Source organism: Falco punctatus (genome assembly GCF_963210335.1).
Source record: "Falco punctatus genome assembly, chromosome: 5".
In the NCBI taxonomy this organism is placed as follows: Eukaryota; Metazoa; Chordata; class Aves; order Falconiformes; family Falconidae; genus Falco; species Falco punctatus.
This window is the reverse complement of record NC_137584.1, coordinates 46,739,958-46,763,260: the sequence shown is the minus strand read 5'-3', so window position 1 is coordinate 46,763,260 and position 23,303 is coordinate 46,739,958. Positions and strand designations below refer to the sequence as shown.

Sequence of the window (23,303 nt, the reverse complement as noted above, 5' to 3'; positions counted from 1 at the left end):
GTTCTGATTTGCCTTTGCTTTTAATAGGCAAGTTGCTGATCACATTGGACCTAAAGATCTGCAGCTTGTGCTTGCTGCACAATCTATTCAAAATCTATTTCAAAGTTAGTCTAGAAAACTATTCAATGTTGTTGGACTTTGAAAACTACTGGAGAATGGCTGTGATAGAAACCTGATTGAATTTGCCCTAAATAATGAGACAAATGCCTTCAGATCTTCAGTCATTCATTACAGAAGAGAGACTTTATATGGCCATTCTGCACACATCACAAACATCAGTAAAGTAACAAGAAGAAACAGGAAAACAGATTATTTCTTTAATAAAAGATGAAGTGCTTGGGGTTTGCATTTTTTGTCTATGCTTTGCTTGGATTCTTTTTCTGATATGACAGAAGTTAAGTGAAAAGTACTTCCTCTTCATCTCTTTTACACAAGTGTTTGAATGGTTACAGCCCTTGAAGATAGCTCAGCGCAGTGTGGACTGAAAGCTGTTACACTACCTATTGTTAGAGTCCAGGAAGAAGCAGGAGCCTGTATTTCTTCACTATTTCAGTCAGGAACTTTGTCTTATTATGAGAGGCAGGAACCTGCTGTACTGACAGATTTGGCATGATGTGTATTTTTTCCTTGAATTTGCACTGTTAATGTAGGATGCTTGGCTCCATTTGAAGCAGTGACAAAGAGGAATGAGGCAGACCTGGGCAGCAGCATCTCTCCTCCAGCACCCCTACCAGCCCTCAGTGAAAACATATCATCCCAGCAAAGTGCTGGAGCTGGGCATGGTTGTTTAGTTACAGTTACTGGAACTAGAATTCAGGAAGAGATACTTATCCTAGAAAGTGTGTAAGTGCTGAAAAATATTTGGCTGGTCTTAGTTGTCAGTATATTGTATGTTTTTTTGGGTTCTCTGTGACTACTTATTTGGTAAGAAATGTGTATGCAGGTGGACTCTTTATTTACTGGAATTAAGTAACTCAAATAGCAATCATACCTAGATAATCGTTGGCTTTTTTTTCAATAACGACAGTGATAATGGTTATTATGATAGAAGTAGGAACAAAACAAAGTATGGATGTGGGGGCTTACTGACTCATGGACTCTGCTTCCTAGTTTTAGTCTCTAATGAAAAAGGAAAAGGAAAAATGTGAGCTAGAAACAGTACTGGTAAAATTAATTCTCTTGAGACCCAGCCTATCTTGCATGTTTCAGTGTATGGTGGGAGCTAGTCCAGAACCCTGGACAGCAAGGTGTGACTTGATTGTGATTTCTGTTTATCACTGGCACTTGGTAACTCCTCTGGTTTGCTTTCATGTCTATAACCAACCTGTCCTCACCAGAGAAGATGGTGGAAAAGGTTAAGCAAGGGGAGAAGGCGCTTCTTCCAACTTACATCTGCACAGCATTTGCCTGGGCAGATAGTTAGTCCTTAAACAATTTATTTATTTCAGACTTTTAATTTAAATTCCATCTTACAATTTTGAGTAGATGTCACCATATTGGTTTTGACTTGTATCTTTTTCAGGAATTCAGTCAGAAGTTGCAGTCTAAGCAGTCAGCTCTTACATCTGTGACTGAGAAGGTGAACAAACTAACCCAAGGACAGGAATCACCTGAACACAAGGAAATAGGAGAACTGAGCAGCCAGTGGCTGGACCTCTGCCTTCAGGCACACAGTTTGCTCCTACAGAGGGAGGAGGATCTGCAGAGGACGGGGGACTACCATGATCGCATGAATGTAGTCGAAGTTTTCTTGGAAAAACTCACAAAAGAGTGGGACAACCTGGCTAGGTAAAGAAGGAGTAGCATGCACAAAGCTGACTTAGTGCGTGTATGCTGAAAGACCTGTTTACAGAATATCTCTAAGCTGGATCCACGAAAAATCCCTTTTCCCATGCTTAATTAAAAGCAAGCCTCCCTTATTACTTATAGGACTATTACTTGTATTGAAATAAAGAGAATTTGAGAAGCCAGATCTTCAGTGTTTGTCTTTAAGGCAAGTACTGATTGATCTCATCTCAGGGTATAATATTTTATGATATTTCAAGAATTTTGACTCCTTCATTTGTGTTTATTGTGTTTCATGTGTGTTTTCCACCGCGATATTGCGTTTTATCTGTTAGAATATTATATTAAAGCTTAGTTGCTGCTGCTAAATGATTGCAGCTGCTTTGTTTGTATAGCATAAACACACTGGATGTGTGTAAACTCATGAGAGTCTATTACTGCTGCTGTCACTGTCATGGAACATTATTTGTTCATATGTGCAATATAACCAGTATGCTCTGTCAGTATTCATGTTAATTTGTGTGGTCAGCCTGATGACCACGTTGTAGACAAATGGGAGAAGAACAAAATATTAAACTTTTAAATTAGTATTCAAGACTGGTACCTTCAAAAGAATCTGAAAACCATAGGTATTTATATCATATTGATTTCAGTGTATAGTGGGCTTATAATTAATCCTGACCTCTTTTAAAAGTCTCTCCTGAGATAGGATCTAATAATTTCTGTCCTGTCCATTTTGATAACAGATCTGATGCTGAAAGTACAAACATGCACCTTGAAGCTTTGCAAAAACTGGCACTGGCACTGCAGGAAAGGAGATTTGCTCTGGAAGATTTGAAAGATCAGAAACAGAAGATGATAGAACATTTGAATCTTGATGACAAAGAATTAGTAAAAGAGCAATTTGGTCATTTTGAACAACGCTGGACTCAGCTGGAGGACCTTGTCAAAAGGAAAATTCAAATTTCTGTTTCAACCTTAGAAGAGCTCAGTTTGGTTCATTCCAAATTTCAGGAACTAATGGAATGGGCAGAGGAGCAGCAACCTAGTATCTCAGAGGCTCTTAAACAGAGCCCTCCTCCAGATTTGGCTCAGAGTCTTCTCATGGATCATCTTACCATTTGCAGTGAGCTTGAAGCCAAACAGCTTGTTCTGAAGATGCTTGTGAAGGATGCTGACAGGGTGATGACCAGCCTAGGGCTCAATGAAAGGCAGGAGCTGCAGAAAGCACTTTCTGATGCACAGCATCATGTAGCTTGTCTCAGCGACCTGGTTGGCCAGAGGAGAAAGCACCTGAACAAAGCACTGTCTGAAAAGACCCAGTTTCTCATGGCAGTCTTTCAGGCTACAAACCAAATTCAGCAGCATGAGAAGAAGGTAATGTTTCCGGAACACATTTGTCTGCTGCCAGAAGATGTGAGCAAACAGATCAGGACTTGTAAGAATGCCCAGGCTAACCTGAAAGCCTATCAAAATGAAGTCATGGGGTTGTGGGCTCAAGGAAGGGATTTAATGAAAGAAGCAACAAAACAAGAAAAAAGTGAAGTGCTAGGTAAACTGCAAGAACTACAGAATGTGTATGACACTGTTTTACAAAAGTGTAACCAGAGATTGTTAGAACTGGAGAAGAACATTGTTTCCAGGAAATATTTCAAAGAAGACTTGGATAAAGCCTGCCATTGGCTAAAACAAGCTGATATTGTCACATTTCCAGAAGTCAATGTGATGAATTCTAACTCTGAACTCTACAGCCAGTTGGCAAAATATCAACAGATTCTTGAGCAATCTCCAGAATATGAAAATCTGTTACTTACACTGCAAAGGGATGGCCAAGAAATCCTACCATCACTTAATGAAGTGGATCATTCTTATCTCGATGAAAAACTTAACATTCTCCCTCAGCAATTCAATATTGTCACTGCACTGGCAAAAGAAAAAATATATAAGGTTCAGGAAGCAATTTATGCCAGAAAAGAGTATGCCTCTCTGATTGAGTTGACAAGTAAAGCTCTGATTGAGCTAGAAGATCAGTTTACTAAGACCGACAAAGCTCCTGCTGCTGTTTTAGTCAAAGAAGCTGTGTCACTCCAGCAGGCCTACAGAGATCTCTTAGGTGAAGTGGTGAGCCTTGGTGCAGCTGTGGATGAACTAAACCAGAAGAAGGAGGCCTTTCGAAGCACTGGCCAGCCATGGCAACCAGATGAGATGTTAAAACTTGTCACGCTGTATCACAAGTTGAAGAGGCAAATAGAACAGAAAATTAACCTGTTGGAAGACACAGTAGAAGCATGCCAGGAGCATGAGAAAATGTGTATGCAGTTTGAGTCACAACTAGAGACTGTGAAGAAGGAGCAGATTAAGGTAAATGAAGAAACGCTCCCAATAGAAGAAAAGTTGAAGATATACCATTCTCTGGTGGGCAGCTTGCAAGACTCTGGGAGTCTTCTGAAGCGAATAACTGAACATCTAGAAGGCCTTTCTCCTCAGCTTGACTCATCTGCATGTGAGGCAACAAATCACCAAGTGCAGTCTTGGCAAAAGAAACTGAAGACTTTGCATGCTGCCATTGGTGACACCGTGATGGAGTGTGAGAACAGACTTGTGCAAAGCATAGACTTCCAGTCAGAAATCTGCCGCTCACTTGACTGGTTGAGATGGGTGAAAACAGAACTTAGTGGAACATTAAGTTTGGACCTCAAACTGCAAAGCATTCAAGAAGAAATCAGAAAGGTTCAGATACATCAGGAAGAAGTGCAGTCGAGCCTGCGAATAATGAACGCACTGAGCAATAAAGAGAAAGAGAGATATATGCAAGCAAAAGAGCTGATACCTGCTGACCTGGAAAACACTCTTGCTGAGCTGACAGAACTAGATGGTGAAGTTCAAGAAGCTATACACATGAGACAGGTTAGCACACACTAAGTGTCATTAGTTTCTCGCTCATGAAGCTGAAGAAGATGGCTCTGTGGCTTGATGTTTGTAATCATCATAAAAAGATTGATTTTAATAATCCTGTTTGGTTTTATTAATGACTTAGGTTGTGGCCTGTTGCTGTGGTTGACTTGGGGGTGGTGGTGGTGGTGGTGGAAAAGGCTTCCTTGATATGTGTTTACACCTGTGTGCAGAAATGCAAACTCACTCAAAATCTGCTTCCATGTAGTCTCTTCAGACCTGTATTTTAAATAATAAAGGGAAAAGAAAACAAGCATGGGCAAAATCCAGACTCTTAGCAGAGGATATTTTTGTTGCTGCTGTGGATTTTATATCTGTGGCCCTCTGTATAATTTTCCCTTTTATTTCAGGCTACCTTGAATAAATTATATAGCCTCTGCCAAAGATACTACCAAGTGATGCAGATAGCAAATGACTGGCTTGAAGATGCTCAGGAATTTCTACATTTAGCAAGAAATGGTCTTGATGTTGAGAACTCTGAGGAGAACCTAAGGAACCACATTGAATTTTTCAGCACAGAAAGTCAGTTCTCTAATCATTTGAAAGAATTGCATGGCTTTGTGTCTGAGATAGAGCCCTTTATCCAAGACACAGCAAGAGAGCAGCTGATGCAGAATGTAGCTGCATTGGAGGAAAAGGCCAAAGGGACAAAGCAAGAAGCCGAAACCCAGCAAGAGCAGTTGCAAAGGTATATTAATGTGGTTTTTTTTCTTATTTTCTTTTCATTTTAAGACCTTCTTGTTGGTAATGAAAGAAAGAGATCACAACGTTGATTTTATTTTGTAAAAAGTTTGTGCTACTGATGAGAGAAGTGGATATTGTGATTCAGAGCACTGGGATTCTGTTCTCTACCACTGAGTGACTAGATGTGTGATACTGAGGAAGATGATAAAATTATGTAAAGCTTGGAACAGCACCAAGTAGACGAGAGAATGACTGTCCCTTATTTCACCTGGCACAAGACCTACGCAGAAACAAATGAAATTGAAGCAGACTTTTTGAAGTAAAAGGAAATAGCTTTTTAACCAGCATAACTGTGTTAATTACTATTTCTGAATGCTCTGAATTCCAAAAGTTTGGTTGGGTTTAAAACACAACCTAGGCAAAATCACTGAGGAAGAGTCAAACGAGCAATTAAATGCCCAGCTATATCTGTAAGGCATACCTGAAAATCAGCAGCATATGCTTCTATGTATGCTCTTTCCCAATAACCTGTCTATTTTTTTTGGAAAATACTGTGTAACAGCAAAACTAAAACTAAGAAGTTACATTGAAAACTAGGTGCAGCAATATTCCTGATTTTCAAATGGTTTTATATTGCATTACATTGTTCTTTCTGGAACTGTATTTGTTTAAGGTGTGCTTCTGAGTGGCAGGAGTACCAGACAGCAAGGCAGAAGGTTATTGAAGTGATGAATGAGGCTGAGAAAAAATTATCTGAATTCTCAGTAGCTAAAGCTGCTTCTTCTCATGAAGCAGAAGAGAAATTGCTAACACATAAGGTAAGGTACTGAAAATCATGTGAAATCCTTTTCCTTCAGTGAAAATAAATGTGTGTTATGTAGGTCCCTACCTCTGGAAACCTTAATTTGATTTTTTAGAACTTTTCCTGTAATGCTTACCTGTGTCACAGCGCAGCAGGAGGTGTTTTGTGTTGTGCAGAACACCCATTTTATTTGTGGGGTGACTGAGGTATTTTTAATCACTTCTCAGCTTAATGTTTGTCTGTGTGTCTGTGAGTATAGAGAGCTGGTAGGATTCCGAAAAGCCTTGGCTACGTAAGCCCCAACATTGTGTATCCTACAATTCAGATCAATAGAAGCATTCATCTACTCTGGGTCACATGGAATATTACTAGGACAGGAAGGGTTGGAGTTTAATATTAAATGTTACTTAGTGTAAAAGAAAGAAATGTGACTGAATTACTTTCCTCTCTAGTATTTAGGGTGCTAAACCATTGCCTTAATATAGGCGGTTAGTGACACTCCAGACATCCTGCCTGATCTCCAGCTGTGTCTCTGTGAATGCAGGAATCTCCCCTAAGGGTAATGTCTTGTCTGCCAGCTTCATGAGAACATCCTGATACTCTCAGACATCTAAAATGGCATTAAAGATAAAAATGACATAAATGTATGCTTAAATACCGAATTCATTTTTAGACTCTAATAGAAGTCAGTCTTTGCTATGAAAGGGTCCTGTATACTTATTTCCACCCCTTTTGAGGGGCTAGAAAAGAAGAGAAAATCTGATTACACCAGTTTTCTGCGGCTTCCAGAGCCTTGCATTTTAGACCAGGTCCTTCAACTAGCTGTAGTTAATATATTGCATATGAAAAATAAAGTGAGACCAAAGCACCTCACTCAGCATAGAGTACCTCCTCTTTGTCTGCAGTGGATACAGGTGGCTCATTTGCCTGCAAGTGTGTTGAATAGTTCTGAACTGTGTTGTAAAAGAGGAAAACAGCGCTTATTTTTGCTTCTTCAGACTCTTGTGTCTGTAGTGAATTCTTTCCATGAGAAGATCACAGCCCTAGAAGAAAAGGCTTCACAGCTGGAAAAAGTTAGCAATGATGCCAGTAAGGCAACTATAAGTAGATCCATGACAACAGTTTGGCAGCGCTGGACACGGCTCCGGAATGTAGCCCAAGAACAAGAGAAAATTTTGGAAGATGCAGTGCAGGACTGGAAGAGCTTTAATGATAAGGTAACTTCTGGTCTTGGTAAATCCTCCTTTGTTAACTGTACCTAGGTTTTCACTCATTATACTGCCTTATTAATCATCTTGCGGTAGACGAAGCTGACAGCAGGAATAACAGTGATTTTTGTCAGGTCATAATAAAAAACAGCTATGGAAGACCTAGGTTTAGAACCACTGCCTCCAAGGTTTGCGCTGTTCTATATGCATATGTGTATAGTAAATACAGAGTTGGTTTGGTTTCTGATGATTCTTCAGAATCTTCTCCTCTGTGTTTCCCTTCCCCAGATGCTCTGTTCTAGATTGTCAAACGTTTTTCACCCCCTTTTATTTTCCCCTGAAGAGTATGAATTTGCTATTTCTAAGTTTATGCAGTGATACTATTGCCTGTCACTGCTCACTGATGATGTGTCTCTTTGCTTTCCTTATGTCCTACCTGACTTTTTTTATCTGTCATTGTCCATTATTTTATGCTCAGATTGCAGGTTCTCTGGGAATGGGGATAAGCTTTTTGTTAAATGTGTAACTTGGGCCAAATATGGGTCTGCCCTGCGATAGACCTTTAGGTCCTACGGCAATAAAGATAATAAATGCTAAAAAATATGAGGGGCCACTCATCACTTGACAGAAATGTCCCTTAGCAAGTCCTAGTCTGCTGTGAAAAGCTAGGGCTAGCTGGCTAGATCTAGCACGTTAGAGCATAGATGAATATCTGCTGTAGGCACTGCTGTACAAGCCCTGTACCACAACTGTTTTACAGCATGTAAATGAATAGCACTGGATTTAGCAGCTTTTGGTATCAGTTGTACTAGCTTCTTTTTAATTTCATTACGCCAAGACTTCATCTCTTTCCACAGATTCAGAAAGCCACTATAGTAATAGATCAGCTACAGGGTCGCTTACCAGAAAGCTCAGTGGAAAAGGCATCCAAGACAGAGCTCCTGGAACTCCTGGATTACCACAGCAGTTTCCTTCTGGAGGTGGACCACCAGCTGTCATCTTTGGGCCTGCTCAAACAGCACGCTGTCAGCATGCTTCAGGATGTGGAAATAAAGCCTCCATCTCAGGAGGAGCTACCTCTCATGCAAGAAATCAAAGCAATGCAAGATCGGTGCCACAAGTAAGGCAATATTTTGAAAGATTCATTAGAAAAATGGTACCTGACAATTCATTATTCAGAGTTCATGTATCATTTTTGTTATCGTTAACAATTACCATGCTTAAAACAATTAGTTATTTAATGTAAAATAAGCACCAGTTAAAATTATCTTTAATTAATTTTCAAATATATTTTCACTATTATTTTTTATTCCCATCAGCGGGAGTATGCATTTTATAATATGTACTTCTTGTCTTCCATAGTAATAGTAAGTTATATAAAAGCTGTATAAACTACATGAAAACTACAATTGATTTTAAACACTTCCATTGCATCTCACCATTAACAGTGGTCTTTTATCTTTTTGTATCCTAAGTTCAGATTAGTTTATCACTTTGTTCTGCTGTTGGAAGCACTTAGGTACCAAAAGTAGGTATCCTATGAAATTTACAGGGGAATTTAGTGCATGTCCAAATGAGACATCTTAACATTTCACCTTGTGATTATATTAATGTTTATCTAAATCTAAAAAGTTTCACCGTCATGTATAAAAGAGGAATTTTTATGGCTGAGTTTCAGGACTCATACCCACCTCATAGCTGCACCAGGATGCCATTAACTGGATCTGCACAGTGGGAAGAGGGAAAGAGACAGAGAATGAAAAAAACTGTAAACCCTGCACCTAGCCTGTGCAATTCATTGTGTGCATGCATAACCGATTACAGTAGAATAGGAATCCCTGTAGAAAATGCGTAGTTGTTAGCACTTTGGTAATTCCATTCTTCCCTTAGAATTGATTTCTAAGAAATAGGGTCTGTGATGATCTCATGCTCATGTAATAAGGCATGATTCAACTATGAAAGGTTAATACAAACAAACATAAATACGGGAATATCAAAGTAATATTAATGTCACATACATTAGAGCTACAAGTAGTCTGGTAGATCTTTCACAGAGCTGCCATCTGAAAAAGATTCTATTTTTTATATGAGATCCAAGTTCTTGAGGGAAGTGCAGGAATTTTGTCTTAGTGGAAGTGTGGAGTTAGGTCTCTGGATAAAAGGGTGTCCTGGGGTTTGATCCACACCCTATCCTAGGCATTCTGCCAATGCAAATCCTATCAATAAGGCTGGAATTTATCTCATGTTGTTTTAGATTATAGATATCTGCATCTGAATTGGTTAATTCTTATTGTCTCACTGATAATTAGTGGAGAGAAACAGACAGGTCTAAGATGCAGTTTTTCTGAACTATTTTAGAAGTCTCTTTCAGAATGATGAGGAATCATCCTAAATAATGCCTTAGAATTGCCTGCTTCCTCCACTGACAATAATGGCAGTCTGTGGTGATGAGCTCAGATGTAGGTGTCTGTGCTGTAAACACATTTGTGTTTCTTCAAAAGAATTGTGCACTCGATGTCAAAATACATAAACTGCTAATTAAAAGGAATGAACTGAAGAACGAACATGAGGAATTTGTGTGCTGCTTTAGTAGTCTGTTGCAGTACCGCCCCACTTGTTATTACTCTGGATGTGGGGCTATCAATGATTATTATTTTTTCACAAAGCAATATTTTAAGACGTTGCTTAATTCTTCACAAATAGTTACCATTTCTTTGTTTCTGAAGTATGCAACAGAAAGTGAAAAAAGGTGTGAAGATGGTGAAACAGGAGCTGAAGGAGCGTGAGGAGGTTGAAGCAGAGATTAATGTTGTGAAGTCCTGGATCCAGGAAACAAAAGAATATTTGTTAAGCCCTGATGTAGAAGTGGATACGCAACTTCAGGAGTTGCAGGTATATCAAACTTATCAATTTTTGAATTACAATATTTATCTTCGTTGTAATCTGCTTGTGAGTGTTAATCAGTTCAAAACCACCAGAAGTTCAAATTAGACAATATCCATTAGTTTTTGAGTAAGCCACTAGAAAAATTCATAAAGCATGAAGTATCCGATGGGCTGTAATACTTTAAAGGTACTTAAGATATATAAGTAAATGTTTGCATTTGTGAAATCTTACATACTAGCATATTGTTATAGTAAGTTTTCTCCTCTAATCTGAAATATGGGGGAACTATAGCATGTGAATGGACAGAATGTGACATTTCTATCTTGACCGTTTGGGGCAGGGAGGGAAGGAACAAAGTAAAACTCATTTCACTGGAGGTGCTGAAAACTTAACATTTTCTTTATACGTGTGGTCATACAGGAAAAGATAACTGGACATACAGTCATAAATAATAATCCGGAGAATCCCAAGCTAAAACTTTTTAATGAACTAATTAAAAATTTGAAAGCAATTAGCTTTTTTATAAGCTGCATGTAATATCTGCATTTGCTAAGTTTAAGCAGACATGTTTTCCCCATTCATTTTAACAATACTGTTTCTCTGTCATTAGTCTCTCCTTGGTGAAGTAACTAGTCATCGCCAGGCTGTTGAAAAAATGGCTGAACAACAACAGAATAAGTACTTGGGGCTTTACACCATTTTACCTTCTGAACTGTCTCTTCATTTAGCAGAAGTTGGGCTGGCCCTTGTAACTGTACAGGATCAGGTAAAGTATAATAGATAAATGTTTTACAGATCTATATCCCTTCTTTAGACTTTATACCTTAGTGAAACACAATATCCAAGTGTGGTCAAACAGGGACAATGTAGAATAGTTTCATTACCTTCTTCCTTTGAATTAAAGTAAGTTCAATAAAAGTTAATTTCCTTTCAGGAAGAGAGATTCCTGGTTACTGAATTTAATTCTTATTGTTGACAGATTCAAACCAAAGAAAGAGAAACTCAGCAGATCAAAGCATTGAATCAAGAGTTTGGTCAGAAAATCCAGGAGATAGCAAATGAACTAAACGTCATTCTTTCCAAACTGAAAAAGAAAACAAATGACATAGCACAAGCTAAACTTGAACAGAAGGTAAGAGAAGGCTTCCCTCATAATGAGTTACACCAAATCGAGACACTCACTTCATACCAAAGTTGTATTTGTGAAGACTTGCATGACACATTTTTTTAGTGTAGTTCAACAGAAGAATGGCCAGAAATAAGGGTTGACTTAGGAGATCTTTTATGTTCTTTGCAAACTAGCCCATACAGGGGCTAGAGTGAGTAAGAACTTGGAGGAAGTAGCTGAGAGTAAAACCAAGTTGGATGGACAAAGTTATGTTGTTCCCTCTAGATAACGAAGATGACTGCAGTCTGGGAAAGCCTAAGAGGCTTCCAGACTGCTCCGTGTCCCAGCCTGTACTGCAAAGATGATTCTCTACAGTATACCATTACTTGTGAAAAATAGAATTTTACTTAGCCAGTACTCCAATTCATGCCATTTCGTGCAGTAATGAGGTAAAGTACTACTGGTGCATTTAAGGGTAATGCGAAGGACTCCTGGTTCTTTTTGTAGTTTTCCTTAATTTTAGGTGTGTACCACACTCAGAGAAGCTCATCCGTACTGAGGTATAATGGCCAAGTTAGGATTATCATATGAGAGCAGGGGGTGTGTGTGGTTTTTGGGGTGTATTTTTGTTTGTTTGCTTTGGCTTTTTAACTAATCAATTTGACCACGTTTGGTCTGAAAGTAAGCAAAGCATACCAAGAAGATTTGGCATGCCTGGCATATCAAAAATTACCTGTTTATTTTCATGAGTTGCTCTCATTATGCTCCAAAGTACCATTTGTTTTGCAGGAGGTGTCGTTGAAACACCTTTAAAATTTGGTGTATCTCCTTGATTCCAGTAATTAAGCAGAAAGCCAGTGAAATGTGCTTTGCCCTGTCACACAGACAAAAACTCTGTCACTGAAGATTTAGTACTTTTCCCTCGACTGCATTTATGTCAGCACACAGCTGGTACTTCTGAGATTGGGTTGGCTTTGTTTACAGCCATAAATACTTCTATATTAACATTGAAACTGGTTGTGAAAAATATAATAAAAATCTGTTTTAAATCCACATGACCTGAGTCAAGTGGATCCTTCCCTCACTTTTAAACAACATATAAATTCTGCATCATTGCTGTAGTAGAGACATATTTATGCCTGCCTGAAATATGTGTGTCTTTGTATTTAGATGAGTAGTTCAAGATTTGTCTTTATGTCTACATGTAGACAGTTATGTCACTAAGTTAATGGAATAATATTTATTTATGATAACAACTGATTGCAACTTACACTCTAAGGTGTGTCTGCCAGGACAGCCCTAACCTGAACAGCTTGTAGCTAGAGCAGTGTTCTGAATTTATTTTTGTCTAATGATTGCAATTTAAATTTCTAAAAATAATTGGAAAGTGGCTAGGGTGTTTGATGAGACTTATGTATGTTACAAAAACAGTGTATTGTTAACACCTTAGGTATAGAAACCAAATACAAAAAAACACCAAGAAACTGTAGCTCACAAATATGTTATCAACTTTTTTGCTTTCCTTTTTAAACTTTTCAGGAATTTTGTAACTATGATAAGAAAAATTGATTTTAAAATCAGTTTCTATTGAAAAAGTGTAGCATGATCCCAACTGCTCCTGTATCAAGATCAAGCTATGAAAATTCAAGTTTCAAATGAAAATGAAAGTTTTTACAATGCATTCATGAGTAATTACGTATTTCTGAGTTTCTAAGGGTACGTTTTAAGACAGTAACAAAACAAAATCCCTTTCCAATAAATAAAAATCATTGCCATGGCAACGTGTGCTGACTATTCATTTCAAAACCAAGCACAGATGACCAACAGTTAATGTCACTCTGAAGTGACTCAGTCTTTTGCTGTGGTAGGGAAAACAGTTATCCCTTTCAACCAGGAAGCCAGAGAAGAAAGAGTAATGGCACACATTTAAGAGATGACCAAACATCCTGCTGTTCTGCCTTCCTGCTTAGTCAGGCATTGTTGCTTTCCAGCCAGATTAAAAATGGAACAAACCATGGAGACTTTGGACAGGGTATGAAAGTTGGACTAGAAATAATACCCAGAAAGCTCACACTTCCTGGATCACTGATTTTCTTGTCTATCTAGATCCTCGGTGAAGAGCTGGACAGCTGCAATATAAAGTTGTTGGAATTAGATGCATCAGTACAGGACTTCGCAGAGCAGAATGTACCGCTGGCTAAGCAGCTGGCTAACAAGATAGGGAAACTCACCGCATTGCACCAACAGACCATACGGCAGGCTGAGTACAGAGCAGCCAAGCTCAGTCAGGTATGATCTCAAATCCTTTCTACCGTTCCCTTTGCAGAAGCAGTAGGAGCGTGCAAGCTTCTCATTTATTTTCCTGTAGTTATGCAAGAAGGGGCATTCCTTGACACATCTGCCTATTATTAGTCAGGGCTTGCATCACACCTCAGAAAGGCACATCAGGAGGGTGGAGTTATTCTGTGATGCTGCATTAACACATTTTTTCATGAATTGTCTGCTGGTTGTTGTCTTTGGTGCCCTGAAAAGATTGTAGAGTTTCTCACAAACAGCAGCATGCCAGGAAATACTATCTCGTACTTCTCAGGACCTCTGTCTTATCACTGTTACCTGTATTTGCAGCACTGAAAAAAAAAAAGTTGTTTTATTCTAGTCACAATCTATAGAGGGTGAATATAATGTGTAGATTCAATAGAAAAGCCCAGGTACAATGGCCTCAATTATGCATGTTTATGAAATGCTTCAGCATTCATAAAGATGCTTCCCCTGCAGTTCAAAGCCCCTGAAACTCTTATCTTATGTATTTTTTACTAGTTGTTGTTATCCTCCCAAAAAACTAGCTAAAAGCGAGGAAATGGATTATCTATGCTCCTGCGATCAATACCCGGGTAAATTACGAGTTCTTTTTTTCTGCATACATAAAGAAGCTTCTGTAAGGCTTGAAAAGCGTGTTACATTATATTTTCAGTTTCCTCTGAAAAATTGTTTTTAAAAAGAAGTAGAAAATTACTATCAAAGTAAGGGTTCAGTCAAAGGTACTTGGTAAAGTGATTTAACCATTAGGATATTTTTGTTCAGCACCAAGAAATACACTTCCTATCAGAAAAAATTATTTGTAAGGCAAACTGTATGCAAATACAGTTCAGTCACCTAGGTTTTGACCCATCCTGCATACAGGACAAATGCATGAAAATCAGTGAAATTATTCCTTCTAAGTGAGAATAAAATTGGAACTAAAGAGTACTTTGCTAAATAGAAATTGAATGAATCAGCAAGGAGAAATTTTGTCCTGTATTTTGAAATAAGTTGCAACACTTCTTTTTTTGGAAATAAACTGAGTGGGCAAAATAGGTTTTTAAAAAAGGTGATTTGGAGGATGACATGGAAGGAGAGAAAAAAATAAGGAATGACTTAAAGGAGGCTTGCAGTGAGTCAAGAAGGTATTTTGGAACTTAGTGTGAGGCTGAAATATGTGCACAAAGTGTCCCTTCTAGGGATATATTTGAGCATCAATGCACTCTCCCAGTGTGACCTACATTCTTATAGTGCCTTTTTTCCCCCTGAAATAGGTATGCTTGTTACTGGAAGCAGACCTATTTTAACTCCATAAATACAGAAATAATTACATTATATTCAACAGTAAGAAAAGTTGTTAAAACAATCCAAAAGTTAAAAACAGTAAATGAAATGAAATTGATTTTATCATTCTCTAAGAACTGTACAGAATTACATTTTAGGCTTGAAGTGGATTTTTCTTTTATATCCAGGCTGCTTCACACTTGGAAGAATACAATGAGATGCTGGAGTTCATATTGAAATGGATTGAGAAAGCAAATATCCTAGTGCACGGTAGTATAACATGGAATTCTTCGTCTCAGCTTCGTGATCAGTTTAAAGCATATCAGGTGATTATATGAGCTATGAAATTTAAAGGGCAGTGTATATAAGAAGTTATTTTCTAAGCAGTGAAATTTTATTTGCCACACATTTTTTGCCTCCTTTCCTTGAGGAAGAATCTTTTAACATGCTAGATTTCTATCACTGTTCCCCCAAGTCTGTAAGATGATTAATTTGTTTTGGGAAATTATTTTGAAGACTGAAATTAGGAGATACTTTTGAATAAAATGACATGATTGAAAGTTGATCTCAATGTTTACTCAAGTACATTGACTTCATAGTAGCTTTTGGTTGAATACTGCATCTATACACTGATTCAACCACACTGAGTACCTCATTGCAATTAACATTCTAAAATTTTAGTTAACCAAACACAGTTTTCAGTTTGGGGGGTTGTTTGTTTTTTCTTTCTCCTTTATGCTAAATTGGAGAATCCTTTTTTCTCATCTGATGAGTTTCACACCAGATGTTCTCAGACTGACACCCAATGGATGAGTTTTTTCCAGTTGCTTCCTGAATGTCTCACATCAGGGTGATTTGCTGTCTGTGTGACAGTGCGATTTGTGCTGGGTGTGGAACATGCAAATGTGGATGTTCATTTCATCCATCATCAAAAAATCAGTGGAGCACTTTGATAAGGTTCAAGCTTGCCCAGTGTTAAGTGACAACATGAAACAAATCAAAGTATCATAAGATGATCGTGTCTCACTAGTGCCAAAATCGGACTGCATTAATTATGTTTTTTATATATTCATCAGTTAATTGTCAGCTACCTTCACTTACACTGCGGCAGTTTAGTATGTCACACTTTATTATTCTGAATAAGAACCTTCAGACAATTTATCCTCAGGATAGCTGGCAGATTGCATTTCTTGTTTTGTGTTTTTGCTATGGCTTTTTCCCTGCATCAAAATTTTATGAAGATATGGGCTTAATCAATGTCATCCCACAGAACCCTTTGGTAGCCATTTCTTAGGAAGCATTAATGACTACATCCAATTGCTTTCTGCTGCATCCTATTAGGTACATCAGGTTTCCAGAACAAATCCAATCCATAGATTATGACCATTTTATTTTTGCAGGCAAGTGTGTATAGCAAAACACTAAAATGAATGTGTTGGTAACTACAGCTGCTGAAGCTTCATGACTTAAGCTTTTGTTTCTCAGTCTCCATAAGCTAAAGCACTTAAGCAATATGCTTAATTCTGAGTGTATGCTGAAGCCTTACAGGAAATCTTTGGAACCTAATTATATGCTTACAGACATGTAAGAATAGAGGACTTCGAAGGACAGGAATATAATTAAAAAGTATTTAATCTGAAGCTTAATTCAGGCATTCAGTTTGTTCATATCTCTGTCTAGACTATGCTTGATGAGTCTGGAGAGATTCATGGTGATCTTGAGGCCATGAGTGAGAAGATTGAGTATCTGTCAAGTGTATACTGTACTGAAGAAATGTCACAGCAAGTGCTGGAACTGGGGCGGCGGACAGAGGAATTACAGCAAGTTATCAAAGTGCAGCTACCAAATCTCCAAGATGCTGCCAAGGTATATAAAAGCAGTTCTTGTAATGCTAGCTGACAGCTAGGGTGGTGCATGCATCGTGTTTCTGAGACTATTAGCAGTGCAGATTATCTGTGGTCTATAAAGAGCATGATTGTGTTGTCTAAAGTTACATGTCTTGTGCCATTTGAGATACTGCCTTCTGATGCTGCTAGATGGGGGCAAGATTTCTGCAGGTTGTGTCATATCTGCCCATTCTGGATGGATGTATTGGGGATCTTGGTGTGTCTGAAATAACACCTATGTTTAGATAATTGAAAAATGTCTGTGTTGGAAATTACATGACATTTCCTTTATTTTTCTTTTAAAAGATATTTAGAGCTTGCTATCAATTAATTCAGATCAGTACTGGACCAGACCAGGATTCCATACTGTAAGAGCTGCCTCTACAAGAGAGTGCAATGAAAAGAGTGATTGTGCTTATTCATGTCCCTAATATTTCTGTGCAGATATTCCATATGTATTTATTATTAATGTAAATGTGTGTAATGCCTGTGCAGTGACTGAGGGCATGGTAAACTTTAAAAAAAAAATCATACAGTAATTCAGGAAAAAATATGAATATAGGAGTGATGTAATTAGTATATTTATAGGGGTTCTTCTGCTGTCAGCTGCTACAGTTACACACTACTAAATAGAAAACCAGCAAAATGAAACTTGAAAGAATAGGCTATCACCAACTGTTAGGATGATTGCAGCTGAGGGTAAAAATGGTCCTTCTCCATTTTTTACTCTTATTTCACGATATTTATAAGACAGCAGAAATGCTCCAGCTGCAACAGCCTTAACAGTGTAACAGAGGTTTTGAAGAAGACTTCTTTCTATTACAAAAGCACAAATCAGTAAACCACACTTGGAGCTGAAGGCTTTTATTTTTTTTTTTTTTATTATTTTTCATGGAACAAACCAGAGATTTGTGTACAAGTAAACATAGTGGAAGTTAAACTTACTAGCTTCAGTTCTCAGAGAAATATTGGAACAATTGAATAAACTATTTGTAAATTCCTATAAGGAAACATGGTGATGAACAGAAGACAACAAAAATTTATGAAGGAAGAAAATCATATCAAAATTGTCCAATTTAATGTGAATGTAATAGATTTGTATATAAATGTATGGTATGTCATCTAACTTGATTTTAATAATTTTCACATGATATTGCTAACAAAGTTATTAAGCTTTTCTAGTTGAAAATACAATAAGTAGGTGTAAAGCTGGCTACAGAAAACTTACCAGGTGTGTAATTATCAGTGGTTCACAGACGGAAAGGAGGGATACATCAAGTAGGGTTTTGCAGGGTTCTCCCTTGGATCTGGTACTATTCAGTATTTTTATTAATGAGTTGTATGATGGTTTAGAGATCATGGCTTTTGGGATGCTTAGACAACACCACATGTACAGGTCTACCTGAAAAAAATTAAGCTGCTATTCAACAGACAGGTGCAAATTGTTATGTGTAGGCAGGAAGAACCAGACATGTGCTCCTCTGAATGAGGAACTACTGGCTTGGCACGCACCCTGTTGATAGGTGTTAAGTTTAACAATGTGGATCACGGAAATATGACTAAACACTGTCACATCATTGTAAAAAGTCCAAACACCATACAGAAAATAAAGTATATAATTGTAAGGTATGTGAAGCAGTCCTTTTGTTCTACCTGTTGGTCACCAACAAGGTTACAGCTTTGTCAGATTTTGCACTTGAAGAAAGATGTGGACCAGCTGGGGAAAGAACAGAGGGTAGTGATGGTTTTGATATGTAGAAAGTATGCCTGTAAAAGTATTATCCTAACATGATGAATTCAGAATAAGATTAATTTCTTCTTCATGTCTGTTGTTAATGGGATAGTAAGTAAAAGATTGAAATGGCAACAAAAGATGACTTCATGTCAGACCATCAGAAAAAACTTTCTACAAAAATAGAGTACTGAAGTAGTGGAATATGTTTTCTGTAGACTTAAGGGGGACTCCACTGCTAGTGGTCTTTAAGAACAGTCTAAAGATCAGGCAGTTGTGTCCTGTCTTATTACAGGAAGATGACTGGAGGACATCTTGAGTTCCTTTCTAGGCCTCGAACTTTATGAAATTAGCTTTATAAAGTACATGCTATATTTGACATTGAGGAAGTACTTAAAATAATAATTGGTGTGAGACCTCTTTTTCTAGACTGCCATATGACTGGTATTTTTATCCAATATGGTAAACATCTAAAATTCATTGTTAAAAGTTTGAATTAGTTTTGGCATTATATATAAGGGACATAGCTACAAAATCCAGATGGGTGTATTTATAGTGATTTTTTTTTCTTTTTTTCTTTTTTTTTCTTATTTATCCCTGAATCAACTGTGTTGTGTGTTATAGGACATGAAGAAATTTGAAGTTGAGCTGAGAGCCCTGCAGGCTGCTCTGGAGCAGGCCCAAGCCACACTGACCTCTCCAGAGCTCGGGCATTTGAGCTTGAAAGAACAACTTTCTCACAGACAGGTAAAAGGCCAGGAGCTCAGAGTTAGCTCTTGAGTTGTGTGAGTTTACACAGAAAATAATGAATATTGGTGAGACTGATTGTGGTTTTTCTTAGGTGGGTCATTGTTTCAGAGTCTAGCCCAAAATTACTGCCGAGGGAATAAGGGATGGAACAGGAAAAATCATTCCCTCAAAGGGAGTGGTTGAAGTATAATCCATTATGAGTGTGTCCTTAGGTTGATGCAATTCAGAGAAATCTGCATCCAATCCAAGCTTAATCCTTATTAATAGTAATAGTAAAGCTCAGTTCTTGTCCGGTGTTTTTCATCAACAAGTTCTTATAAGTAGTACTTCAAAAGGAAGTCTAGATTGTTGTCACCATTTTACAGATAGAGATGCAATGAGAGGCTGTTGCTAGCTCCCGCAATAGTCAATTGAAAAGCTAAGGAAAATTCAGTCTTCCTTAAGCCCAGTTACACTTTTGTATGTTTAGCTGAATTACCTCCATAAGGTATTGCTGCTTTCTGTGTTGCTCTTGGCCTACTGTAGTAATTTGTCAATTTGATTTTTTTGGTCTTGGTCTTGTGACAAGAAAAATAACCCAAATTAGAGCTGAGTTGCTTAAGAAATATTTCTTGCTGCAAGCTAGTAGAGATTTAACTGTCTTAGTGTGCCAGTAAGAACTAAGTGTCAACAGGTCCACTTCAGGATTAAAATCATATGGAGAAAACATATGGATGAAAGGTAAATTTGCAGAGCTTCCCTTTTGGATTAAAATATGTGGTCTTTATTCTAAGCACTTGCAGCCAAATTTCAGAATGTGGCATTGAAGAGTGTAAGTGAAACACATCACTCACTGTAAGAGTAGAGGAACATGGAGTTTACATGGTTGTTTACGTGTGGTCATTGTTCTAGCTGTAGCAGGTCTCACAGTATGACATTCTTTTGTAGAGAAATGGGCAATAGCCCCTGCCCACTTTTTTCACCAAACCAGAGAGGGGTCTTGGAGGGTGCCTGGCTGGCGTGCAGCCCCCAGGGTACCTCTAGGTGCCCACTGCACAATAAAGTCACGCTTTGCCAGCAGTATGGGGCCTGCCAGAGGACAGGCCTCACCAGTAATGTCTGAGGAATAGGTCATTATACGAAATCTCTGGTTACATTATCCTCTATGTGTCATGAAGGCACAGAAATAAAGAGCAAACCACAGTCCTCTCACCAGCATGCACATCAGACCCACTTAGATATCTGTCAGCATATGGCATAGGGGAAGGGAGATGACTAGTCTCTTTTTCCCTGTTTGGCACATACTTGTCTAGCTGATTTGTATCTATTGAACTTAAAATCTTTTTCTAATGTGCTAAGGTCCTTTTCCTCAACGTCACTTTTCTTTTGTTTGTTTCAATTGTTTTTCTATCTGTGAATACATTAAACTCCCCGATGAAGATGAAAAGAATGCTGACCAAATCTATTCTCCACTCATTGCATTTAGAACCTTCTCATGCATATGAACAGACAGCTTGAATGGACTTTGTGAAGGGAATAGAGACTATTAACAAAGGCATCCAGTGCGTGATTATTCAAAGGAAAAGATTTCTGTGTAGCTGTGTTTCTTTCTGTTTGATTACCTTTTGAATTTTAAGCAACATTTTCAGCCATGGTTTGTATTTCCGAAGGAAGGCTGTGAATGCAACGGGATTAATTTACTGGTTTGAGAATGTGCTTCTGTGTCTCAGCAAGGAGTTCCACTTGGATTTTAACATTAAAATATGTGTATGCATAAATGACATCTATTCTGCTTTGATTTGTGGATTTTTGTAAAAATTTTTTTCCAAATATGTTAACAGAAATGTTTTGTACTTATACACTAAGAAATAGGTACTACTGTGCTTTTTCATGAATTATTTTTATTCCTATTCTATGGGCTTTTTGCTTAACAAATATTTAAAAGAATGCTTATTTCAGAATGAGGAACTCCAGAGAAAGCATATCCAGATCATATTCAATTTAGAAAATAGATAGTCAAATTTGTTTGGTTTAGTGCTTGAATTGATCATTATTTTTCTTTCGCTGCATGAAATGCTCTGGGAGTTCTGCAAAACTGGCTTACTGTGGCACTGACTAACTTTGTTTCTAGCATCTTTTGTCTGAAATGGAGTCACTGAAGCCAAAAGTTCACGCAGTCCAAGTATGTCAGAGTGCCCTGAGGATTCCCGAAGAGGTGGTCACTGGCCTGCCAATGTGCCACAGTGCCCTCCGGCTCCAGGAGGAGGCCAGCCGCCTGCAGCACACTGCCATTCAGCAGTGTAACATCATGCAGGCAAGTATAACTCCAGCCCATAAATTACTCTGAGTAACTTGAACAGTGCCATACAACTTGTGATGAAAACAGAGAATTTCATACCGCTGTGCATTCCTCTTTTCCATGTCGTCCCATTAAGGAGTTCCCCACTAAACCTGCGTGGTTTTGGAGGTTTTAACATTCATGATCATGTTAATTGATTATTTACTCATCAGACTCATCTTGGTTCCCTTCTCTTGCTAATTTTTTTTTTAATGCTGTTAGGGTTAACTAAACAAATAGCTAATATATAATTGTATGCAGACTAATTTTATAATATATATAATCAGTTAATGACACTAGTATATTGTTACATCAACTGCTTATAATGATTGCATAAAAACTACTGAGTTAATGAAATAGCTTTCTAGGATAAAAATAATGATATTTTTCTCTTTATTTAAAATGTGTGTTTTCTTTGTCATTTTGGAGTCCATCATCTTTAAAATTTGCATTTTCAAATTTTGCTAAATACAAGAAACCGAGGTTTAGTTTCATTGTTTGAATTCATAATTAAACATGTACAAGGTATTTCCAAAAAAGAAGAGAATAAGCTTTTCTTTCCTGCTATTTAGCGATACAAAAATGCATAGTGAGCTAGGGTGCAACCACAGAGCTTCAAGTTACATAAAATAAATGTCACAGTCAAAAGTTTTAAAAACAACTTAGACAAACTGCAGGTGAATTTATGATAGAACTGATGTTACACTGGTAGGATAATGGTCTGAATCAATCTTCATAGTTGTCTCCCAGTTTTATTTTCTGTAAAATCTGATTTTTTCCTATAGTGTTTCCACTTCATAAATGGAGACTTGAAGTGTAAAAGCAGATGAAAATGCTTTATAGTAAACCCAGGAGACTAGGCAATGCTATCTTTTGGTGGGTATGTTTTGTGCAGACACTTGTGGAAGAAGTAGTTCTAGCTCCTTCTATTGGGTGTCTAAAACATCATGTTATGTGAACTGTTTTTTGGAGATAGTTAAATAAATGAAACCATTGAATTCATTGCAGTTCACAATATTTCTGAATGGACTTTCTCCTGACTGTATTCGAGCTTTGTTTATCCAGATGCAAGTGCCAGTTAGATGTATGTTTGCTCCACTTTAGAAGGGAGATCAGTCATCCTTGGACTAAGTAATTATTTATTTTCATGTACACACTCAAGTTATTTTTTTTCCCCTCTCTAGGAAGCAGTGGTTCAATATGAGCAATATGAGCAAGAAATGAAACATTTACAGCAAATGATAGAGAGTGCCCATCGTGAGATCCAAGGCAAGCCAATAGCAACCAGCAACATACAGGAGCTCCAGGTCCAGATTTCACACCATGAGGTAGGAGAGCCAAAATGAACATGGGCTCAATGGCAGTTCATTGACACCCAAAAATTTTCTTCATAAGCAATGGTCATAAATTAGCTGAGTAGCTTTTCAGACTTACTCAACTAGCCTTGAGCAGATAAGACTTAATACCAGATAGGAAAATCATGCTATTAGTATAGTGTGGAGTATTCGTTTGTTTATTCAGTTAGATACATCTTAATTTGTTTGTCATAATGTTGCCTGGAAAAGCACTGCACAGTTAAGGGACTTAACATAGGTACTTGACTGAGAAATG

At 37.7% G+C, this 23,303-nt stretch overlaps 1 protein-coding gene across 20 annotated transcripts in view; it reads left to right on the top strand.

Annotated features, from left to right (window-relative positions):
• The window catches only part of SYNE1 (spectrin repeat containing nuclear envelope protein 1), a 316,411-nt gene that overhangs the window by 182,524 nt on the left and 110,584 nt on the right, over nucleotides 1-23,303 (top strand). For 14 of the 20 annotated variants that reach the window (XM_080389663.1, XM_080389679.1, XM_080389680.1 and 11 more), the window contains 15 exons: nucleotides 1,523-1,788; nucleotides 2,532-4,692; nucleotides 5,088-5,425; nucleotides 6,095-6,239; nucleotides 7,222-7,440; nucleotides 8,289-8,551; nucleotides 10,158-10,323; nucleotides 10,928-11,083; nucleotides 11,297-11,449; nucleotides 13,532-13,714; nucleotides 15,196-15,333; nucleotides 16,688-16,873; nucleotides 19,250-19,372; nucleotides 21,486-21,672; nucleotides 22,881-23,020. In XM_080389663.1, coding sequence (XP_080245789.1) covers nucleotides 1,523-1,788; nucleotides 2,532-4,692; nucleotides 5,088-5,425; nucleotides 6,095-6,239; nucleotides 7,222-7,440; nucleotides 8,289-8,551; nucleotides 10,158-10,323; nucleotides 10,928-11,083; nucleotides 11,297-11,449; nucleotides 13,532-13,714; nucleotides 15,196-15,333; nucleotides 16,688-16,873; nucleotides 19,250-19,372; nucleotides 21,486-21,672; nucleotides 22,881-23,020 — 4,824 coding nt within the window. Of the gene's footprint in view, nucleotides 1-1,522; nucleotides 1,789-2,531; nucleotides 4,693-5,087; nucleotides 5,426-6,094; nucleotides 6,240-7,221; nucleotides 7,441-8,288; nucleotides 8,552-10,157; nucleotides 10,324-10,927; nucleotides 11,084-11,296; nucleotides 11,450-13,531; nucleotides 13,715-15,195; nucleotides 15,334-16,687; nucleotides 16,874-19,249; nucleotides 19,373-21,485; nucleotides 21,673-22,876; nucleotides 23,021-23,303 lie in introns of all 20 variants that reach the window. The other 6 variants (XM_080389669.1, XM_080389667.1, XM_080389681.1 and 3 more) reach the window with 1 other exon arrangement.